This window comes from Molossus molossus, unplaced genomic scaffold (assembly GCF_014108415.1).
Source record: "Molossus molossus isolate mMolMol1 unplaced genomic scaffold, mMolMol1.p scaffold_m16_p_5, whole genome shotgun sequence".
In the NCBI taxonomy this organism is placed as follows: domain Eukaryota; kingdom Metazoa; phylum Chordata; class Mammalia; order Chiroptera; family Molossidae; genus Molossus; species Molossus molossus.
In genome coordinates, this window is record NW_023425388.1 from 59,721,369 (window position 1) to 59,740,290 (window position 18,922).

Below are 18,922 nucleotides of genomic sequence, written 5' to 3' on the forward strand. Positions count from 1 at the left end.
ACAGTTTGGCTGAGGCGCCTCGCGCCCTACGCTGCATGGGATTGGGCGCCGGTGGGTGAGGTCATCACGAGGCGCCGAGGAGGGGAGCGGGAAGAGCAGGTAGGAGTTCGGCGTCGGGAGCCTCGCTGCTGGCCTAAGGTGCCTTTTCCTATTTTTGGTCTAGGGGTCCCATGTTGACTTTCCTGGGCCTCTCTTCTTGTTAAGTTTGCCTGTGTCAGCGAGGTCTCTGCTTCAGACTCCAACCCAGCGCGTGAAACTTCTCTTTCTCTGCTAGCCAATCCCTAGCTCCGCCGCCTTCGGCTGAGTTGGATCTTGTTTCTTTACCTTCGGCAGCTAAGTCGTCTTTCCCTGGGTAGGCCTTCTCGTTTTCCCGGAGTACCAGTAGTTATCGGAACGCGTGTCCCAGCGTGTATTCGGAAAGCAAGGTCGCTGCGTTTGAACGCCCGCCCTCCTGCTCCTGGGCTTTGGGTAACCTAATTAAGCGCTACATTCTTTCGGTCGAAGTATAGACTTTCCCAGGCTTCTCTACAAATTCAACTATTGATTAGTAGGCGGATTAAGGCAGTGTGTTTTTATTTTATTTAATTAGATATCCCAACGGGGAGAATGACGTGGAGACACTATTTAGGTGGCTTCTTGGAAGGGAAAGAACTTCAGCATTATTAGGTCATCTTATGTTTTCTTAGTTGAAAAACTTTCCAAAAAGTTTTCTGACAGCCTTTAAAGATTATTTAGTAAGAGAAAATAATAAGTATCATGTGAGCCAGACACTATACTAGGATTCTTGACGCGGGTTTTTATATAATTCTCAAATAACTCTATGAGTAATAATAATAACAACAGTAATAGATTCCTTTAGTAGTCCACTCCATTGTCTTGCCTGTATGTAGTAAGAAATCTTTCCAGAAACTCCCTTGCTGTGTATAATCCATTTCTTATCCGCCAGTAAAAATAAAAGAACAGGAACTGCTTGCGTTCCCTTCTTCCCAGTATTTGTTTGTATCACCTCCCCCAACACCTTAGTAACCTAGATTTTTTTCATTCTTGCTAGTGCCTTTGGCACAGCCCTTTAGTCACTTTGGTTGCTATCCAGCTTCTCCACATCAAGACCAACTTTGGAAACCCAAACATGTGAAGTTGACCTATACTTATTACAGCAATAATGACTATGTAGTAGTATAACCTCAGTCTACAGAGTTTTATTTATTTTTGAGCTTTTAACCATAGGACATCCAAGGAAGGAAAACCAACATTTGCCTGGGTCCCGGTCAGGGCACATGCCCAGGTTGTGGGCAAAATCCCCAATGGGGGGCATGCAGGAGGTGGCCAATCTATGTTCTCTCTCATCGATGTTTATCTTTCTCTCCCTCTCCCTTCCTCTCTCTCTAAAATCAATAAAGCAAAAAAATAAAAATATTGGCCTGCTCTGGCCAGTCTGGCTCAGCGGTTGAGCATCGGCCTGTGGACCAGAGAGTCCCGGGTTTGCTTCTTGCTAGGGGCATGTACCACACACACACACACACACACACAAAAATATATATATATATATATATATTTATTTATTCTGTCTTTCACAGTGTAGGTGAGGTAGAGTCTTTCAGGGATTCAGACAATTCTGGTGCTAATCTAGTCCAGTCAATGAAGTGACTTTTTGTGGCAGAGTACCCCCTAAGTGGCCCAGGCAGAATTTCAAAGTAGGAAAATATTTTCTTTTCTTTATACAAATCTTTCACCTGCTCATCACTCTCCTGACTATGTCCCATCCCTCATGTTAAGTATCATTCTCTCTGGCCGTTCTGAACTGCCAGCTGTTGCACTCCACCCTTTCTAAAAATGCTGTCAAAATACCCCACCTTTCCGCATCCACCCTATGATGTCATTAGGTGTTGGAAGGAATCTATTATCTAATTAAAGTAATTCACAATAGGATATGATTAATTGTTCTGCTTGATCCTTTAGGTATCTGTGTATGAGAAGTTTGTTGACTTGAAACCTGAATGTGGGGATAGTAGCACTTGCCTATTTCTGGTGGACTTTCCAATCCCCATAAAAGAAAAATAAGAAACAGTAGCTTAACAATTTATTTCTGAAAGATTGTTTTTATTTAACACAGATTTAATTACATTTTTTTTTACCACAGCAGTCTGATTGTTAAACACTTTTTGATGGTCTTTCGGTGTGTTTCAAATAACAAATTTTAATCTTGCAGACTAAGTAAAGCAATTTCAAGGACCCTGGTTGAATCATAGACCAATACTCTGCATGAAAATGTTGATTGACTAAAATAAAAACCCTCAGTGTATGGATTTCAGGGGCTTTCCCAACTCGTTTATTAACATTCATTGTATTAGGTCTCTCTCTTTGTTTTTCTAACTAGCTAGGTAATCAGTAAATATCCATGAGATATAGAGATTAGAAGTTTAATTATTATTATTTTTTTTACTCTGGTGCATAGAAGTTAAGATATAGCTGACCTTGGTTTTACAAGATTAATAGACTGAGCTTTACTACTGGTTCTATTATGGAAAAATTTATAGGAACTACTGTACGTTGTTATCTGCAATTGTCCCTTTAATACAAAATCCATTTATTGCATTGCCTGACCTCACACTTTGACATGTAGCTTAACCAAATGTATTTTTCAAATTGAATTGATCTTTTCCACAAAAGAATTGAATTAGGAAGAAAACCTGCTAAAGTTAGCATTTGTTTAGGTCCCTTGTGAGAAACACTTCCTCATTCTTATCTTAGAGAAAACCTAAGATCCCAGCACAGGTCCTAAAGCTGTAGAGGGCAGATTTCTAGACTTGAGCATTAATACACCATAGAAAAAGTAAAACTCTAACTTGGGAAATAAAAGACCAATACCCTAAAGATTCACTACAGAATTTTCAACACAATTATTTGTTATTTAAATAGCCTCTTCAATGGCTAATTCAAATTTCATATTTTAAGGTAGGATATTATCTTTATGATAAGTTAATAGTCACCACAGACAACTGTTCCTAAGCCTAAATAATGTTGTTTCCTTTTAATTATGCTAAGTGTCCTTTTCTCTGGTTTATCGGGAACGTTGGGCAAGAGCCTTTGTTATGGTAGAAAATTATTTAACTGGTATTTCAGTAATTGTCAGCAAAAATCAAACCACCCAGGGTTCACTATCTTTACCTTTGAGTCATTTCCTCTCCAAACCTCTCCATTAAAACTTATTTGCTTCAGTCTCTATTTAATTAGTTTCTCTGTATATTAATTGAGTGCTTCCACTGAGATTTTTAAAAAATGCATCTTTTTGTCTTTTTCCATTTTGTTATCTTTATGAAAATTGCTTTATATGATTTTGTGATGTTTCTGTTAACTTTGATTACTAACAGATTAGTGGTTTTTTGCAGACTAGTTAGTGATTTGTGTGTGTGTGACTAAAATTATGCAGGAATAAGCATTGTGTTGAGAATAGAAACTTTAGGTAGATTGTCAGGTTATTTTAAATGATTTTTCAAAACAATATTAGGAAATTTATCTCTATACCATTGGACAAAATCCAGGTGTCGAACCTGAAAATAGTAAAGCAACTAATGGCAGTTTTTCGCTAGGTAAATTCTCCCTTGGCTTGTGAAATAAAAAATTAAATTTGCCCAGATTTGTTTGTCTGATCATTAGAGATGTATACATTGCCCTGGTTTCCTTTTTTGCTTTGCTCACAGGTAGTTACAGCAGAGAAGTATGTGGCAATTATAGTATATAGGTCTGGATTGCCTAGCATATCAGGAATCTAAATTTTGTATGTAAGTACTATTATTGTATAAGTGCAAATAGGTGAGTGACAATGTGGTTAAAATTTTGTGAGTACATTTTAAAGCAGTAATGAATTATTTGTAGCTTTTAGTCATTTTCTGTACTTTAAAGAATACTAACGAGTAAAACTGTTGTCAAGTGGAATTGTTAGAAAGTTTTTTTAAAGTTAAATTTCTAAATTTTTTTACAATTTTTATTCATTTTAGAGAGAAGGAGAGAGAGAAACATCAAATTGTTGTTCCACTCAGTTGTGCATTCATTGGTTGATTCTTGTATGTGCTCTGACCAGGGATCTAACTCACAACCTTGGCTTATCGGGATAAAGCTCTAACCAACTGAACTACCTGGCCAGGGCCTGGTCTTCATTATTTAAAAGTTTGGTATCCTTTATATTGGGTCCCTGTACAAATCCTAAGCTTCAGGAGACTTTGGGAAAATTATTGAATATTTCTGAGACTCAGTTTTATTATCTGTAAAATGGAATAATACCAATCAGAGGCATTGTTTTAAGAATAAAAGTAGAGACTTCCGGTCAAGATGGCGATGTAGGTAAACATACCGCGTCCTCCCACAACCACATCAAAGTTACAACTGAACTACTGAACAACCATCATTCAAAACCGCCTGAAATCAAGCTGAATGGAAGTCCTACAACTACGGAATTAAAGCAGCAGCCACATCCAGACTGGTAGGAGGGGCGGAGGCCTACAGGCTGGTCCCACACCCATGTGTGGCCGATAAAAATCAGGAGGACACCTCGACTGGGAAGGTCCTCCCTGAGGACTGAGGGGTCCCTGTCCCACACCAGGTGCCCCGCTCAGGGTTCCAGTGCCAGGAAGAGAAGTCCCCATAACTTCTGGCTGGAAAAACCCCCGGAAACTGAGGCTCAGGGAAGCTGACACAGCTGGAGCCCCAGGCAGCTCCTTAAAGGGCCCATACAAGGACTTATGGGACTCTCTCCCTCTAAGCTCAGAGGGGAGGCAGCTCGAGGGGCACCAGAGACATACAGGGAAGAACTGAGCTGTTTGGTACTGGAGCGAGGGCTGGAGAGGGGGCTTTTTCTGGGACAAACGTGCTGTCAGAGGCCTTTGTTCCTTTGGTGAGCCCTTTCCTGGGGCGGCAGACAGCCACCATATCTGGGACTCCAGCAATCTGGCTCACACTGGTAGCCCCGCCCTGGTGACTCCCTGAGGCCCCGCCCCACCCAACTTTCAGGCCCACCCAAGCTGTTGCCAGTTGCTTCACCATAGGATTGGCCTGTCTTGGATCCTGCTTCAGGTTTTCCTAAATTCTTTCAAACGAGCAACATCTGGTCTCAGATAGCCCCATACGTCTCGTTAACTAATACACAGAAACAAACACAGGGAGGCAGCCAAAATGAGGAGACAAACAGGTTCCAAATGAAAGAACAGAACAAAACCCCAATAAAAGAACTAAGCGAAATGGAGATAAGCAACCTAACAGATGCTGAGTTCAAAATACTGCTTATAAGGATGCTCAGTGAACTTAGTGAGGGCCTCAGGAGCATAAAAAAGGACCAGTCAGAAATGATCGAGGCACAGTTAGAAACGAAGGAGGCTTTAACTGAAATAAAGAATAATTTAAACAGCTTCAATAGTAGAGTACGTAAATCCAAGAAGCAAACCATTGATTTGGAATATAAGGAAGCAAAACACACCCAATCAGAACAGCAAAAAGAAAAAAAGAATCCAAAAAATGAGGATAGTGTAAGGAGCCTCTGGGACAACTTCAAGCGTGCCAACATTCGCATTTTGGGGATGCCAGAAGGAGAAGAGAGAGAACAAGAAATCGAAAACGTATTTGAAATAATAATGGCAGAAAACTTCTCTAACTTGGTGAAGGAAACAGACATACAAGTCCAGGAAGCACAGAGAGTCCCAAACAAGATGAACCCCAAGAGGCCACACCAAGACACATCATCATCAAAATGCAAAAGGTTCAAGACAAAGAGAATCTTAAAAGCAGCAAGAGAAAAGCAGTTAGTTACCTACAAGGGAGTTCCCATAAGACTGTCAGCTGATTTCTCAAAAGAAACTTTGCAGGCCAGAAAGAAGTGGCAAGAAATATTCAGAGTGATGAAAAGTAAGAACCTACAACCAAGATTACTCTATCCTACAAAGCTGTTATTTAGAATTGATGGCCATATATAGAGTTTTCCAGACAAGAAAAAGTTAAAGGAGTTCATCACCACCAAACTGTTATATGAAATGTTGAACGGTCTTTTTGAAGAAAAAGATAAAATATATGAACAAACAAAGTGGCAATGAATACATATCTGTTTGGAATCTACAAACAAAATGAACAGGAAGAACAGAAACATTTTCATAGATACAGAGAACATTTTGTTGGTTGCCAGATGGGAGGGGGGTTGGGGCAAAGGGTGGAAAAGGTAAAGGGATCAAGAAGAACAAATTGGTTGCTAGATTGACAAACCTCAAAGAGAAGAGGGTTGAGGGGTGGGAAGAAATAAACCAAAGAACTTATATGCATAACCAATGGACACAGACAACAGTGTGAGAAAAGGCAGGAGGGGGGCGGGAGTGGGGAGGAGGGGGTCAATGGGGAAAAATGAGGAACATCTGTAATACATTCAACAAAGATAAAAAAAAAAAAAAAAGAATAAAAGTAAATAACGTACTGATTTAGTCTCTGGTACTGAGACCTAAGGGTCTGCATTTCTAACCAGCTTCCCAAATGATTATTGGTGTAGTACAGGTTCTCAAATTCTAGCATGCATCAGAATCACCAGGTGGAGGGGTGGGGATTGTTAAAACACATTGCTGGGCCCCAACTTTAGTTTGTGATTCAGTGGGTCTAAGGCAAGGTCTGTCAATTTATATTTCCAACAAGTTCCTAGGTGCTGCTGATGCTGCTAGTCTGGAGGCCATACTTTGAGGAACATTGGTATAATATATATGATGCCACTTTGATCAGCTGATTGAGAAAAGGGATAATAGTAATATTTGTTGAGTACTCATTATGTATCAGGCACTATTATATGTGCTTTACATATATTACCTCATTTAATTCCCTCTGATTCTATGAAATGAGTGTTATGATTATTATCATTATCCTCATTTTATAGAGAAGGAAAATGAGTCACAGAGAGGAGATTCAGTAACTTGCGCAAAGTCACCCAGCTAATAGGTAGAACTATTCAAACCCAGAGACTCTAGTTCTAGATTCGGAACTCACCCTCTAAGACATTATTCTGATAAAAGATATAACCTGATGCCCAGCCAGTGTGGTTCACTGGTTGAGCGTCTACCCATGCACCAAGAGGTTGCCGGTTCGATTCCAGGTCAGGGCGCATGCCCAGGTTGTGGACCTGATCCCCAGTGGGGGAGTGTGCAGGAGGCAGCCAATCGATGTTCTCTCTCATCATTGTTTCTGTTTCCCTCTCCCTTCCTCTCTCTCTAAATTTAATAAAGAAAAAAATACTTAAGAAAAAAAAAAGGTATAACCTGATGATTGTGTAGCACTCTCTTAAAAAGAATTTTTCCTGCCCTGACTGGTTTGGCTCAGTGGTTAGATCGTCAGCCTGCAGACCAAAGAGTGGCAGGTTCAGTTTGGGCCAGGGGCACGTACCTCGGTTCTGGTTCGTCCCTGGCCCTGGTCGAGGTCATGGGGAGGCAACCAATCAATGTGTCTCTCTCACAATGATGTTTCTCTCCTTCCCTCCCTCCTTCCCCTTCTTCCTTCCACTCTATCTAAAGATAAATGGAAAAAATATCCTCGGGTGAGGATTAAAAAAAAAGAAGAAGAATTTTTCCTAATTTAAAATAAATATATTTAGTGTTTATTCTTATGTGAGCCTCATATCAAAGGCTGGAGAACCAGGCTTACCTGGATCCCTGATTACAAAGGAAGCCCATTTGAGCATGTTCCAGCCTGGTGCGCCACAACTCTAGGTTCAGCTAGGCTTTTGTAGACTTGATCTTCAAATGTCTGTTTTTGTTGTTGAGTTTTTTAGATGTCTTTTTAGAAATATTTAAATGAAATATTACTTATTGCATTTGTCTCCTACCATCAAGTTCCTAAGTAAAACATGATATAGTTTTTTTCCTTTTTCACAGAGTTGCCTGGGCCATTATGGCTGTCAAGTGGACTGGTGGACATTCTTCTCCTATTCTCTGCCTGAATGCGAGTTCAGAAGGGCTAGTGGCTTCTGGAGCAGAGGGTGGAGATCTCATGGCTTGGGGTGAAGATGGGACTCTATTAGGACACACACGCTTTCAAGGAGCTGAAGATGTTACCAGTGTCTTATTCTCTCCCTCCTGCCCCACTAAGCTCTATGCCTCTCATGGAGAAACCATTAGCATATTGGATGTCAGATCCCTCAAAGGTTCCCTGGACCATTTTCATGTGAATGAAGAAGAAATCAATTGCCTTTCATTGAATGAAACTGAAAATCTGCTGGCTTCTGCTGATGACTCTGGAGCAATAAAAATTCTAGACTTGGAAAATAAGAAAGTTAGCAGATCACTGAAGAGACATTCCAATATCTGTTCTTCTGTGGCTTTTCGGCCTCAAAGACCTCAGAGCCTAGTGTCATGTGGACTGGATATGCAGGTGATGCTTTGCAAAGAGTACTTGGGTAATTTCTAAATGGGATTTGCTAACAGAAAGTGTTGATCGGATTAAATATATCTCTGAATTTTTTCTCTACTAACATCTATTTATGAACCATAAGCTTTATTTCTAATGCATATTTCATGCTAACTTGACAAACCTGTTAGATTTTATTCACAAAGCAATCATTAATCCTTCAGTCTTCTTTTCTCTATGTTTTAAAACATAAGAATTCAAATATTTGATTCTAAACATATGTTTAAACAAAGGGGCATGCCGAAGGCAGTGTTCATCACCCACTTTCTACAAACTGTGTTGTTTAAAAAAGAAAAGTTGGAGGGACTGGATCTGTTGTTATTACTTTAAAATTCTGTGGTGTATTAATTGAGATATTATATATTGGTAACCAGGATCAGAGCATTATATTAATGCTGAGTTTTGGAAGGAACATCACAAATTAGCTCAAATTCAGAGGAAGGCCATCAGGAGAATAGGTATATCTAGAAACCATTATGTGGGGAACTGGAGGTGTTTAAATTTTGGTTTTCATGAGGGGGAAAGGTGGAATATGCTGGTGTAAGTAGAAGTCATAGGGAAGCAGGTTTTGGTTTAATAAAAGAATACTTTCAAATAGCTTGAACTTTCCCACAGCAGATGTGTTTCCTCTTGAAAGTAAACCTTGCTTCACTGGAGTAAGAATAATCATGGCTTCTTTTTGGTGAGCACTTAGTACTTTCCAGTGCTTTACATATATTAGTTTTCATTCTAATTATTCTCTGCTAGATAATTATTCTTTTCTATACATGAGAAAACAAATTCAAATTTAGTGTTTGCACATCTGCCTGAATTGGGATTCAAACTGCCATCTCTCTAGCTCCAAAGCCTGTATTTCTTCTGCATGATGTTTCAAGCAGAATATTACTAATAATATGGTAGAAAAGGATCTTGGTTTGGGAACAGGTGACTTCCAGAAAAAAACATTGTTTATTAAATGAACTACATGCCCAACACTATTCTAGGCATTTTTATCTACTTTCTCAACTGTATATAGTTTCTGAGACTCTTTGATTCTGTTAATAGCATCAAAGGTTTTGTCTTTCCACCTTCTTGGCCAGTGATCTTTGCCACTCCCTCCTCTATCCTCTCCACCCTTTCAGAATTTAGAAACAGGTGAAGCTGGTTTTTGTTGCCACTATGACTGCCATTCCCCCTCTCAGGCTATTGGCATTTAATAGGCAGAATCAGTAGATGTCCTGCCATGCTGCGACAGTCCTTAAGCAATGAAGAATTATCCTATCAAAAGTGGATATTTAAAATTATTCTAGACTTAGCAGGTACAGTGACCCTATAACCTCTAAACTCCTTGTCCACTCCTAGGTCCTGATCAAGTCCTTTAAGACCTACAATTTTCTACTCTAGTGGTGATAATCTGCCTACTTGGTTATGCAGAAAGTCTTACACAACCAGGTGGATATCTGTTTTAAGTAGGCAAATGTACAGATTCTGACTAGTCATTCTTTCATCCTTAAGCTATACCAGTTTTCAGTCACTGGTTCATTATTTAACTACTAGGCATGGCAATATTGCAAAATGACCTGTATTCTTTAGATTAGATAAGAAATGGGCTTCCAGAATTTACCATTTTACATCCAGGTCTAGGCAGGAAGCTTTAGTGTCAGGCAACTGTTAGAGATCAGTATAAGAAACAACTATTTTGTGAAAAAAAGGCTTAGATAATTGCTTGACTGCTAAAAATTGCTAAAAGTTCACTGTAGATCACCTTCTGCACCAGGTTAGGAAATAACAATAGCAGCTAAGAGAATACAACCTTGCCTTTAAGAAATTATTTCCTAATTGAAGGTGAAACTCTATAATTTCTTTAATAATTTACCTTTCAAAACCTGATTATCCAGTTTATTATTGTAAACTTTAAGAATATCCAGCCTTGCCCAGGCTGGTTTGGCTCAGCAGTTAGAGCGTCCGCCTGCGGTCCAGAGAGACCAGGGGTTAGTTGCCGCTAAGGGCATGTACCTTGGTTGCAGTTTGTCTCTGGCCCTGGTTGGTTGTGCGGGTGGCAGTCACTCGATGTGTCCCTTTCATGTCGCTGTTTCTCTCTTTCTCCCTCCCTCCCCCTCCTTCTCCCTCTCACTCTATCTGAACAAAAAATGGAAAAATGTCCTCGGTTGAGGATTTAAAAAAAAAAAGAATATCCAGCCTATGGGAGAATTCAAGAATGTAGTTATAATAGTGGAAGATAATTCTTATCAGATTAATTTTGAGTTATTTCTCTCTGAGCAAATGCATTTTATTTCAAGGAAGAAATTGAATTACTGCCACACACAGTAAATATGTTCAACACACCTATCCTTGTTATTATAGAAATTATAAAAATTGTATCTTTTGATTTAAATAGGTTTAAACAATTAGATAAGGTTTACTCATCAAGTCAGAGATTTATTTTGTTTATTTTTTTACCACTCAAGACTGTGTGCTCTCCTTTTCTCCCAAAGGAAGAGAATGATCAATGGACAATAGCAGTTACAATAGAAACACCAAAAGCTGGCTTCACACTCAGGAGAGAACAAACTTCTCCTTATGGTTTCAGGTGCTCTACACATTTAGAGAAACTTCTCTAGTAACAAACGATAGAAATAATCCCTGAAAGTATAGACTTGAGAGTGAGGGATCTTAAGAACAAATTGTGATTTATTAAGATACTTGAGACCACTTAGTTTTATATTAAATAGGTACAAATAACATTTGTAATATATGTAAAGGTATAAAAAATAACATTAAATAAACACTTGTGTACCCACCACTGAAATTTTTTTTTCCTTGTAAAAACCTTTGGAAATTTGAAACCTTCATGTATTTCTACAGCATACACAATCCCACCCCCCCAATATCCACACCTGAAAATAAATGGTTCAAGGTTTGTTCTTGTTTGAAAGATCATTAGTATTAATATTTATAGATCAGGATAATGGAGGAGACCTTTTTTTCTTAAAAATGTATCTTTTATATGGAAAGAAATGTTTTTGTAGAGGGAGAAATTGTGTGTGTGTGTGTGGTACAGGGAGAAATTTTTGAGCAGGGTCACTTTGATATGATTGCATTCACTTCTAAACATTGGTCAGTTGTCTACTTTCTCTCCCTTTAATAGGACCATAACTTCCAAACTCTTGTATTCTTTTTCTTCATTATCTCTTGCTCTCTTGCTTAAGGTGATACCGCTTGAACAGGTGTTGAGAAATTGTGAAACACCTTGGAGTCTTTGCCAGTTAGTAAGAAGAAAGAAGTATAAAGAGAATGTCCAGGCAGGAACAATTTGGGAATCTTTAATACATGGAAATGATTCTTGAATTAGAAACTAGAATTATTATTAACACATATAGATGATTTAATTAATACAAAAATGTTTAAGCTGCTGAAAACACCTTGAGTATAGCCCGGCTGTATGGCTTAGTTAATTGAGCATCAGCCCAAGCACCAGGAGGTCACCAGTTCAGTTCCTGGTCAGGGTACATGCCTGGGTTGTAGGCTTAATCCCCAGTAGAGGGTGTGTAGGAGGCAACCAATCGACATTTCTATCCTTCTTCCTTCCTCTCTGAAATCAATAAAAACATTTAAAAACAACAACGAAACCACTTTCACTTTGGGTATAGTTCATGTTTGGATGTCTCAGAAGGACAAGAAATATAATCCAGGTATTATGGGGGCTCTGTGAGAAAGAACTTGTGGGTACCTGCCAATATAGTTAAGCTAGGAGATTCTGGAGTTTTCCTGTGTTCAGGGTTTTTTTTTAGAGCGATTGTTTGCACATCAGGTTTTAGTACTCATTCATTTTTGTTATATTTTTCTGATATTTCTTTGTTTTACTTTAATTTGTTAGTAGTCTGTTGACTTCACCCCAATAGTGATGGCTGGCCACTTAGTGTAATGTTATAAATCCAATCCAAAAGGATTTTCAGTTCTTCTCCTAGTAGTAGAAGCTGTATATAAGTATTATTATATTTCACTCACTTGAAAGTAGATTGAGTTGATGGAAGTTAACCTTGAATAGAAAATCAAGTTCTTGATATCAGCAGTAGTAATCTTGTTAATTCAGATCTATGCTTCTAACTAAACAAGGTCTTGTTTATTCTAGTGTCCATTTAAAATTGAGTCTCATAATTCAGAGATAATACTAGATGGTAAAATAAAGCTATATATTCTCTAAAAGTATTAAAAATACCTTCCTTTTCAAATTGGTTACCACAAGAAGAAAATGAACCCCTATAAAGTAAAATCAATTCACAAAGCTTATTGTTTCATTTTAATTCACATTTCGTTTAAATAAATTTAGTAAGTCTGAGATCATGGTAGAGAACAACAACAAAATGCCAAATATACCAGAATGTCAAATTAATCAACAAGATATGTTTGAAATTTCTGCTCTTTTTCAGGCATTATTAGTATAAGCATGATCAAAAATGAATTAAACCTCAAGAAACTGACAAGCTAGTAGTATATGTCAGGTATTAAAATAGGAATTAAATATATGGAAAAGGGAAGTATGCTGGAATAGTTAGGAAAGCCTTCTTGAAGAGACAGAGACTTGAGCTAAGTCCCTAGAATGGGTAATTTGGGTAATGGGAAAGGGAAAGAAAAGGGAAGGAAAATATTCCAGACAAATGATTTCAGTGATATTCCAGATTAGGTTTATTTTGTTGATAGGGATTTTTACTTGTAACCAGCATAGACTAAAATTAATAAGTTTCATAATCTTTGATTTTACTTGCAGAGATGAGGGTAGAATGACCTAAAGAAAACTAGCAACTGCTTAAGAATTTGGATTACACTTTAATGGGTTTATTAATCACAAGTTATTCAGGATCTTGTTTTCTAAATTCTACCTTACTGCCCATTGGTCTTCTAGTTTTGGCACCACAGTAGCATTCCACTGGCATGTTGTAGTGCCCTCTAAATTTTTTCTTAATATTGCTGAAAATATATCCTATTAATCAATCTCAGACTATTTTGATGATTTTATTAGAAGCAGAATAAGCATGGTAGTTGAGCAAGATGGCTAGAATTTTGTTTGACTATGTGACTTCCTTTTGTTTAAAGGTGATACTGTGGAATCTTCAGAAAGCCCGGCCACTCTGGATTACAAATTTACAGGAAGATGAAACAGAAGAAATGGAGAGCCCACAGTCACCTGGTCAGCTTTTAAACCCTGCTCTAGCCCATTGTGTGTCTGTGGCATCGTGTGGTAATATTTTTAGTTGTGGTGCAGAAGATGGTAAGGTTAGAATCTTTAGGGTGATGGGAATCAAGTGTGAACAGGAACTGGGATTTAAGGGTCACACTATGGGGGTATCCCAGGTCTGCTTTCTGCCAGAATCTTATTTGCTGCTTACTGGAGGGAATGATGGGAAGATAATGTTGTGGGATGTAAGCAGTGAAGTTGAGAAAAAACAGAAGAGTCCTACAAAACATACCCACAGGAAGAACACTAAAAGAACAACTTTTACCAAGCAGGGTGGAAACACTAATGCTTCGGTAATAGATGAGGAACAGGGCAAAATTTCACCAAAGTTAAGTATTGAACATGGAGAAAAAGTGAACTGGCTCCTGAGTATAAAAATAAAGGGTTATCAAAATATATTAGTAGCTGATCAAACTAGTTGTATATCTGTATATCCCTTAAGTGAATTTTAAATCCAATAAAAACATTTGAAAAACTAGCAAACTTTTTAGGTTAAAAAAAATCTGTTTTTTTTTTTGTTTGTTTAAACTGTTTGTCTGTTTGTCATATGTAGAATAATACCATTCCATTGTATAAATTTTAAGACATTTGAGCAAAAGAAGATAATTGGGTAATACTTCGTATAGTAAATGACATTAAAATTTAGGAAAAGGAAACTAATATTCACTGAGTAGTGAACATATACCAGTGATTTTTATGTATATTTCATTTTTTTATTCCAAATGAATGATTTTCCCCATTTTATTGCCACAAGAATTGAGACTCAGAGATGTTGAGTAACTTGAGAACCCAGGAAATTGGTTGCAGAGGATCTTGGTTGTCTTGTCGGGCCTCCTCCCTTAGGGAAGCCCACATCCTGACCCAAATGTGGTCATTACATTAGTTACAACATGAGTTATTTTGGATCCTAGGATGCTGTGAGTAACCTTACCAGGTTGGAAGAGGAAACCTGTTCTTGTTCTGTGTAAAGCCTAGAAAGCTTTGCTGACAATTTACCTTTTGCCGTTTCTAAGAGGGTTTTAGAGTCTAAGTTTAGGAAATTATGCAGCAATCCAGGCCATGATGCTGGTAGGACCAAGAATAAGCTGAAGCCACAAATAAACTCAAAATAGGAAATAGAGGCCACAATAGTGTTTTAATAGTAAGTTTCTTTTCATTGTGACCTGGATTGCTGTCTTCTTTGCATGTTCCTTCAGCTTCTGCTTATACATCCTACTCTTATATTCAAAGTTTTGAAGACAGAATCTAATTGGTTACCATTATCCTTATTTGAGGATAACTCTTTGATAAGCTTCATTTCAGAACACTTGTTGCAAGTGACAGAAACCAAGTTTGAATTAGCTTAAGGGAATAGAAGAATTTATTGATTCACATAACTGAGAAGTCTAGTGATAGTTGGCATGTACTGCTGGTATCTAAGCTGATAGGATGTGAGTCTATAGGTGACCCTCCTTGTGCAAAGTCTTTCCTAGAGGTGAAGAGGTAGAGTGAGATAGGAACATTGATGTGAGAGAGAAACATCAATTGGCTGCCTCCTGCACACCTCCCACTGGGGATTGAGCTGGCAACCCAGGCATGTGCCCTGACAAGGAATCCAACTCAGACCTCTCAGTCCATGGGATGATGCTCAATCCACTGAGCCACACTGGCTGGGCAATCAGTAAATATTGTTTAGTGCTCTCACTTGGAATTTAAAGAAAGGAGAATACCATCTTGGCCTTAAAATGTTTATTGACAAAGGACCCTGAGTACTGACGGAAACAAGATTGTAGTCCCAGCATAAGGCAAGGTTCTCAGCCATGTTGGGCTTTAGTTTTCTTACTCGAAAGTGAAGGGGTTAAATTAGATATCCCTCTAGGACCTAAAGGGATATGCCACTGTTTTATGAAATGAAAATATCTTAATATTGTGCTTAGCTAATGACAATATTTATTAAAATGTCAGGAAAGAGTAACCCTGTCTGGGTTGCTCAGTGGTTGGAACATCGTCCTGTACACCAAAAGGTTGCTGGTTTGATCGCTGGTCGGGGCACATACAGGAGGCAAGTGATCAGTGTTTCTCTCTCATGTCAATGTCCGCCCTCCCCCCCTTTCTCTAAAAAAACCAATAATTTAAACTAGATTGAAACTGTCTTCATCAAACATCTTTTGGTTGCTGATGACACATAGCCACTCAGACTTCCTAAGCAAAAAGGAAAATTTACTATTAGGACATGGGTCGGGGAGCAGAATTCTCTTAACCTAGAGCAGAAATGTAGCTCAACTTTACTTGAGTCTCTAACCAGGGAAGCCTTTAAGAACCAATGCAGCTGTACTTTTCATCTGAGTCCCCATGGTCACTTGTCTCTCCTCTCTAGACAATGGTTTTCACTTGACAAAAGATGGCCTTTCAGCTGCCCATTTCATTTCTAGAAACCAAGTGAGCTGTGTTTATAATATTCCAAGTCTCCAAAGAGAATTTGATTGGCCCAACTTAGTCTAGTGCCTATCTCTGAGCTACTCAGGTTTACTTAGGGGGTGCTTTGCTTATTATCAACATTGCCAAAGGGGCCTACCCCCATTGGTGGGGAGGTAGTTCTCAGAGAAGGGGAACATGGACTGAACCAATTATCCCAAAAGATCTACAACCATTGATATTGTGGTAAATTTACAATATGATAATTATATGCAAAATTAACCATTCTTAGGTCAGCTATTTTGCCACAGTTTGACTCTCAATATACATGCCCAGATTATTTTAGTTAATGAGAGTTTGAGGAAACATAAAGGTAAAAGAAGGAAGCAAAAGAAAACACCACAGGCTAGACTTTACAGAGGAATGGGATATTATTTTGAACATAGTTTAGCTGTAGTAGTCAGCTAACATATTTGTTATAGTCAAATAACAAATAAGAACTTAAGTGGTCACCCATCTGAAGTGTGCTTCCAATGTTCCCCATCTGTAGTAGACTGAAAATGTCCTCTAAAGATAATCAGGTCCTAATCCCTGGAACCTATATTTGGTAAGGATCTTATTTGGTAAAAGGATCTTTGCAGAAATAATCAAGTTATAGATCGTAAAGGATTATGTTAAAGGAACATAATCATAGTCATAGTAATTGTATACTTTTTTTTCCCTATTTTTATTAGAGTATAAGATGCTTGAAGGCAAGGTTTCTGCCATTATGTTTCAAAGCTTATGATCTAGCCTGTCCTGGACTCACCAACTCATCAAACAGTACTCACTAAGTATGAAATGAATCAAGGGAAATCCAGAAGATGAGAATGTTGAGAGAGATGGACAGAGAAATAATAATAAAGGTCAGCCTGAAGGAAGCTGGTGGCAGGATCGCCTGACAACCAGGTTAATTTTAACACCAACTATTAGGGTTACACATAGCTCAATTTACATACATCCAGATGTACTCATTTCATGTTTTATGTTCCCTCCAAATTATAATCATTTTGTGGTCCAGCATGGAGACAATCTGCTAGGCGGATACAGTGCTGCCCAGTTGTTTCTCCCTGCCAAGAGCAGAAATACCTTCAAGATTAATTAGCCTGGCTGGTGTGGCTCTGTGGTTGAGCATTGACCCATGCATCAAGTGGTTGCCAGTTCGATTCCCAGTCAGGGCACATGCCCAAGTTGTGGGCCAAATCCCCAGTGGGAGGGATGCAGGAGGTGGGCAGTTGATGTTCTCTTTCATCAGTGTTTCTATCTCTCTCTCTCCCTTCCTCTCTGTAAAATCAGTAAAGAAAAAAAAAGATTAATCAATCACCCTTTGACAGAATTATGTATAATCCTGGTGCCTTAACTATGAACAGCCTTTCCTTGACCTCAGTTTTCCTATTCACAAGCAGAATTAGAGAAAAACAGTAATATATGCACTTGTGCTTTATATGTGTATATGTATATTTTATTGTCTGAACTGTTTGAAAGTGAAACACCATGACACTTGATTTCAAAATTCATCAGCATGCATCTCCTAAAAAAAAAAGGCACATTCTGGTATAACCATTATACTAATACCATATATAAGAAATGTTCATATTCTTGTTCTTGACCAGTCAGTTGTGACTTAATACCACCCTCATTGCACTAGTCCAATGGTAGGAGCTAGAACTGCAGAAGACAGGGCCTTCAGCCACAAGCAAGGTTTAGGGAGGTGAGAGCCTGGGGCCAAGTGTGACGTTGTGGCTCAGTTTGGGATCTGAGCAGAGGTGGGTCTTCTGTATAGCCAACCCTCTTCTTGTGGGGTGTTCCCAGTGGAGAAGATTACTCCTTGCCCTGGGCTAAGGTTAATTTTAAAGTAAGTTGCCAGGCCAGAGGGGAATTGTGGGGGAGAGTAAACAAGGTACCTTGCTATCACCACAACCACATGGGCCATATTCCAACCAGAGGAACAGAATTTAATCCAGGTCCAGGAAAGGATGTGGGGAAAATTCAGAACATCTCCCCAACACCTGGAGAGCCTCTGTCATACCCTGGTACTCTTGGCGGAGGAAAGGGCTGGGCTGAGGTTTAATGGAGCTTCCATCACATCCTCTTCTTTATAGCCATAAAAAAAAAAAAAAAAAAAAAGCTTGGACCCCTGGCTAGTGTGGCTCAGTTGGTAGGGCATCGTCCTGTGCACCAAAAGCTTGCCAGTTCTGTTCCGGCCAGGGCACATGGCCGGGTTGTTGGCTCCATCCCCGGTAAGTGGTATGCAGAAGGCAGCTGATTGATGTTCCACTCTCACATCAATGTTTCTCTGTTTTCCTCTCTCTGTAAAAAAATCAATAAAAAAATATATTAAAAAAAAAAAACACAAAGAAGAAAAATTCCTGGGGAAAGTGATTCAAAGTTCATTTGGGCATGATTTTCCTGTAATTCTAGCCAATGAATGAAAAAGCATCCAGAGCATGCAGTGATCAAGTGCAAACAAGTTCTATTAACTTACAAATGTTGACACAGCAGGTCACAGGTAGATAGTAACTTAAAAATTGACTTCATTTTTGTAAGTTTTTTTAGCTACTGTGTTTAATCTTAGAATTTCTTCAAAGTACACCATCAAATGTGATTTATTGTGAATGAAATATAGTGAAAGAAACAGTTTATAAGAATTGAGTGCCTTCTTAGTCCATAGATCCAGCAAAATCTGCATCTGCTTTTCAAACCTGAATTTACTCATAACTATATATTGCACTCGCAGGAGTCCAGTTATTGAATTCATTAATTGTTATATCTGGCCTGGCCCCAACCAGTTGGGGTCGTGTGGGTGGCAGCCAGTCGATATGTCTCTCACATTGATGTTTCTCTCTCTTACTT

General features: G+C 38.7%; 1 protein-coding gene and 1 pseudogene across 5 annotated transcripts; one reads left to right on the forward strand and one right to left on the reverse strand.

Moving 5' to 3' along the window:
* The first annotated feature begins 32 nt into the window (after nt 1–32).
* WDR53 (WD repeat domain 53) lies at nt 33–16,930 on the forward strand. 5 transcript variants are annotated; one of them, XM_036242984.1, is made up of 4 exons: nt 3,705–3,813; nt 7,890–8,385; nt 13,495–13,588; nt 16,765–16,930. In XM_036242984.1, the coding sequence occupies exons 2-4, from the start codon at nt 7,906–7,908 to the stop codon at nt 16,815–16,817; spliced, it is 627 nt and encodes a 208-aa protein (XP_036098877.1). In that variant the 5' UTR covers nt 3,705–3,813; nt 7,890–7,905; the 3' UTR covers nt 16,818–16,930. The 5 variants fall into 5 exon arrangements, with proteins under 5 accessions (XP_036098876.1, XP_036098875.1, XP_036098874.1 ...); XM_036242983.1 differs by lacking the exons at nt 3,705–3,813; nt 16,765–16,930 and adding an exon at nt 33–99 and having other exon boundaries at nt 13,495–14,088; XM_036242982.1 differs by lacking the exons at nt 3,705–3,813; nt 16,765–16,930 and adding an exon at nt 77–138 and having other exon boundaries at nt 13,495–14,088.
* LOC118618050 lies at nt 10,859–11,059 on the reverse strand (annotated as a pseudogene).
* Nucleotides 16,931–18,922: the final 1,992 nt, after the last annotated feature.

What these genes read in the sequence shown, in the direction of transcription:
- WDR53 (XM_036242983.1), top strand. Translation starts at nt 7,906, where the DNA reads ATGGCTGTCAAGTGGACTGGTGGACATTCTTCTCCTATTCTCTGCCTG. An exon ending in CATGTGGACTGGATATGCAG is followed by an intron (nt 8,386 to 13,494) that starts GTGATGCTTTGC and finishes TTTTGTTTAAAG; the next exon opens with GTGATACTGTGGAATCTTCA.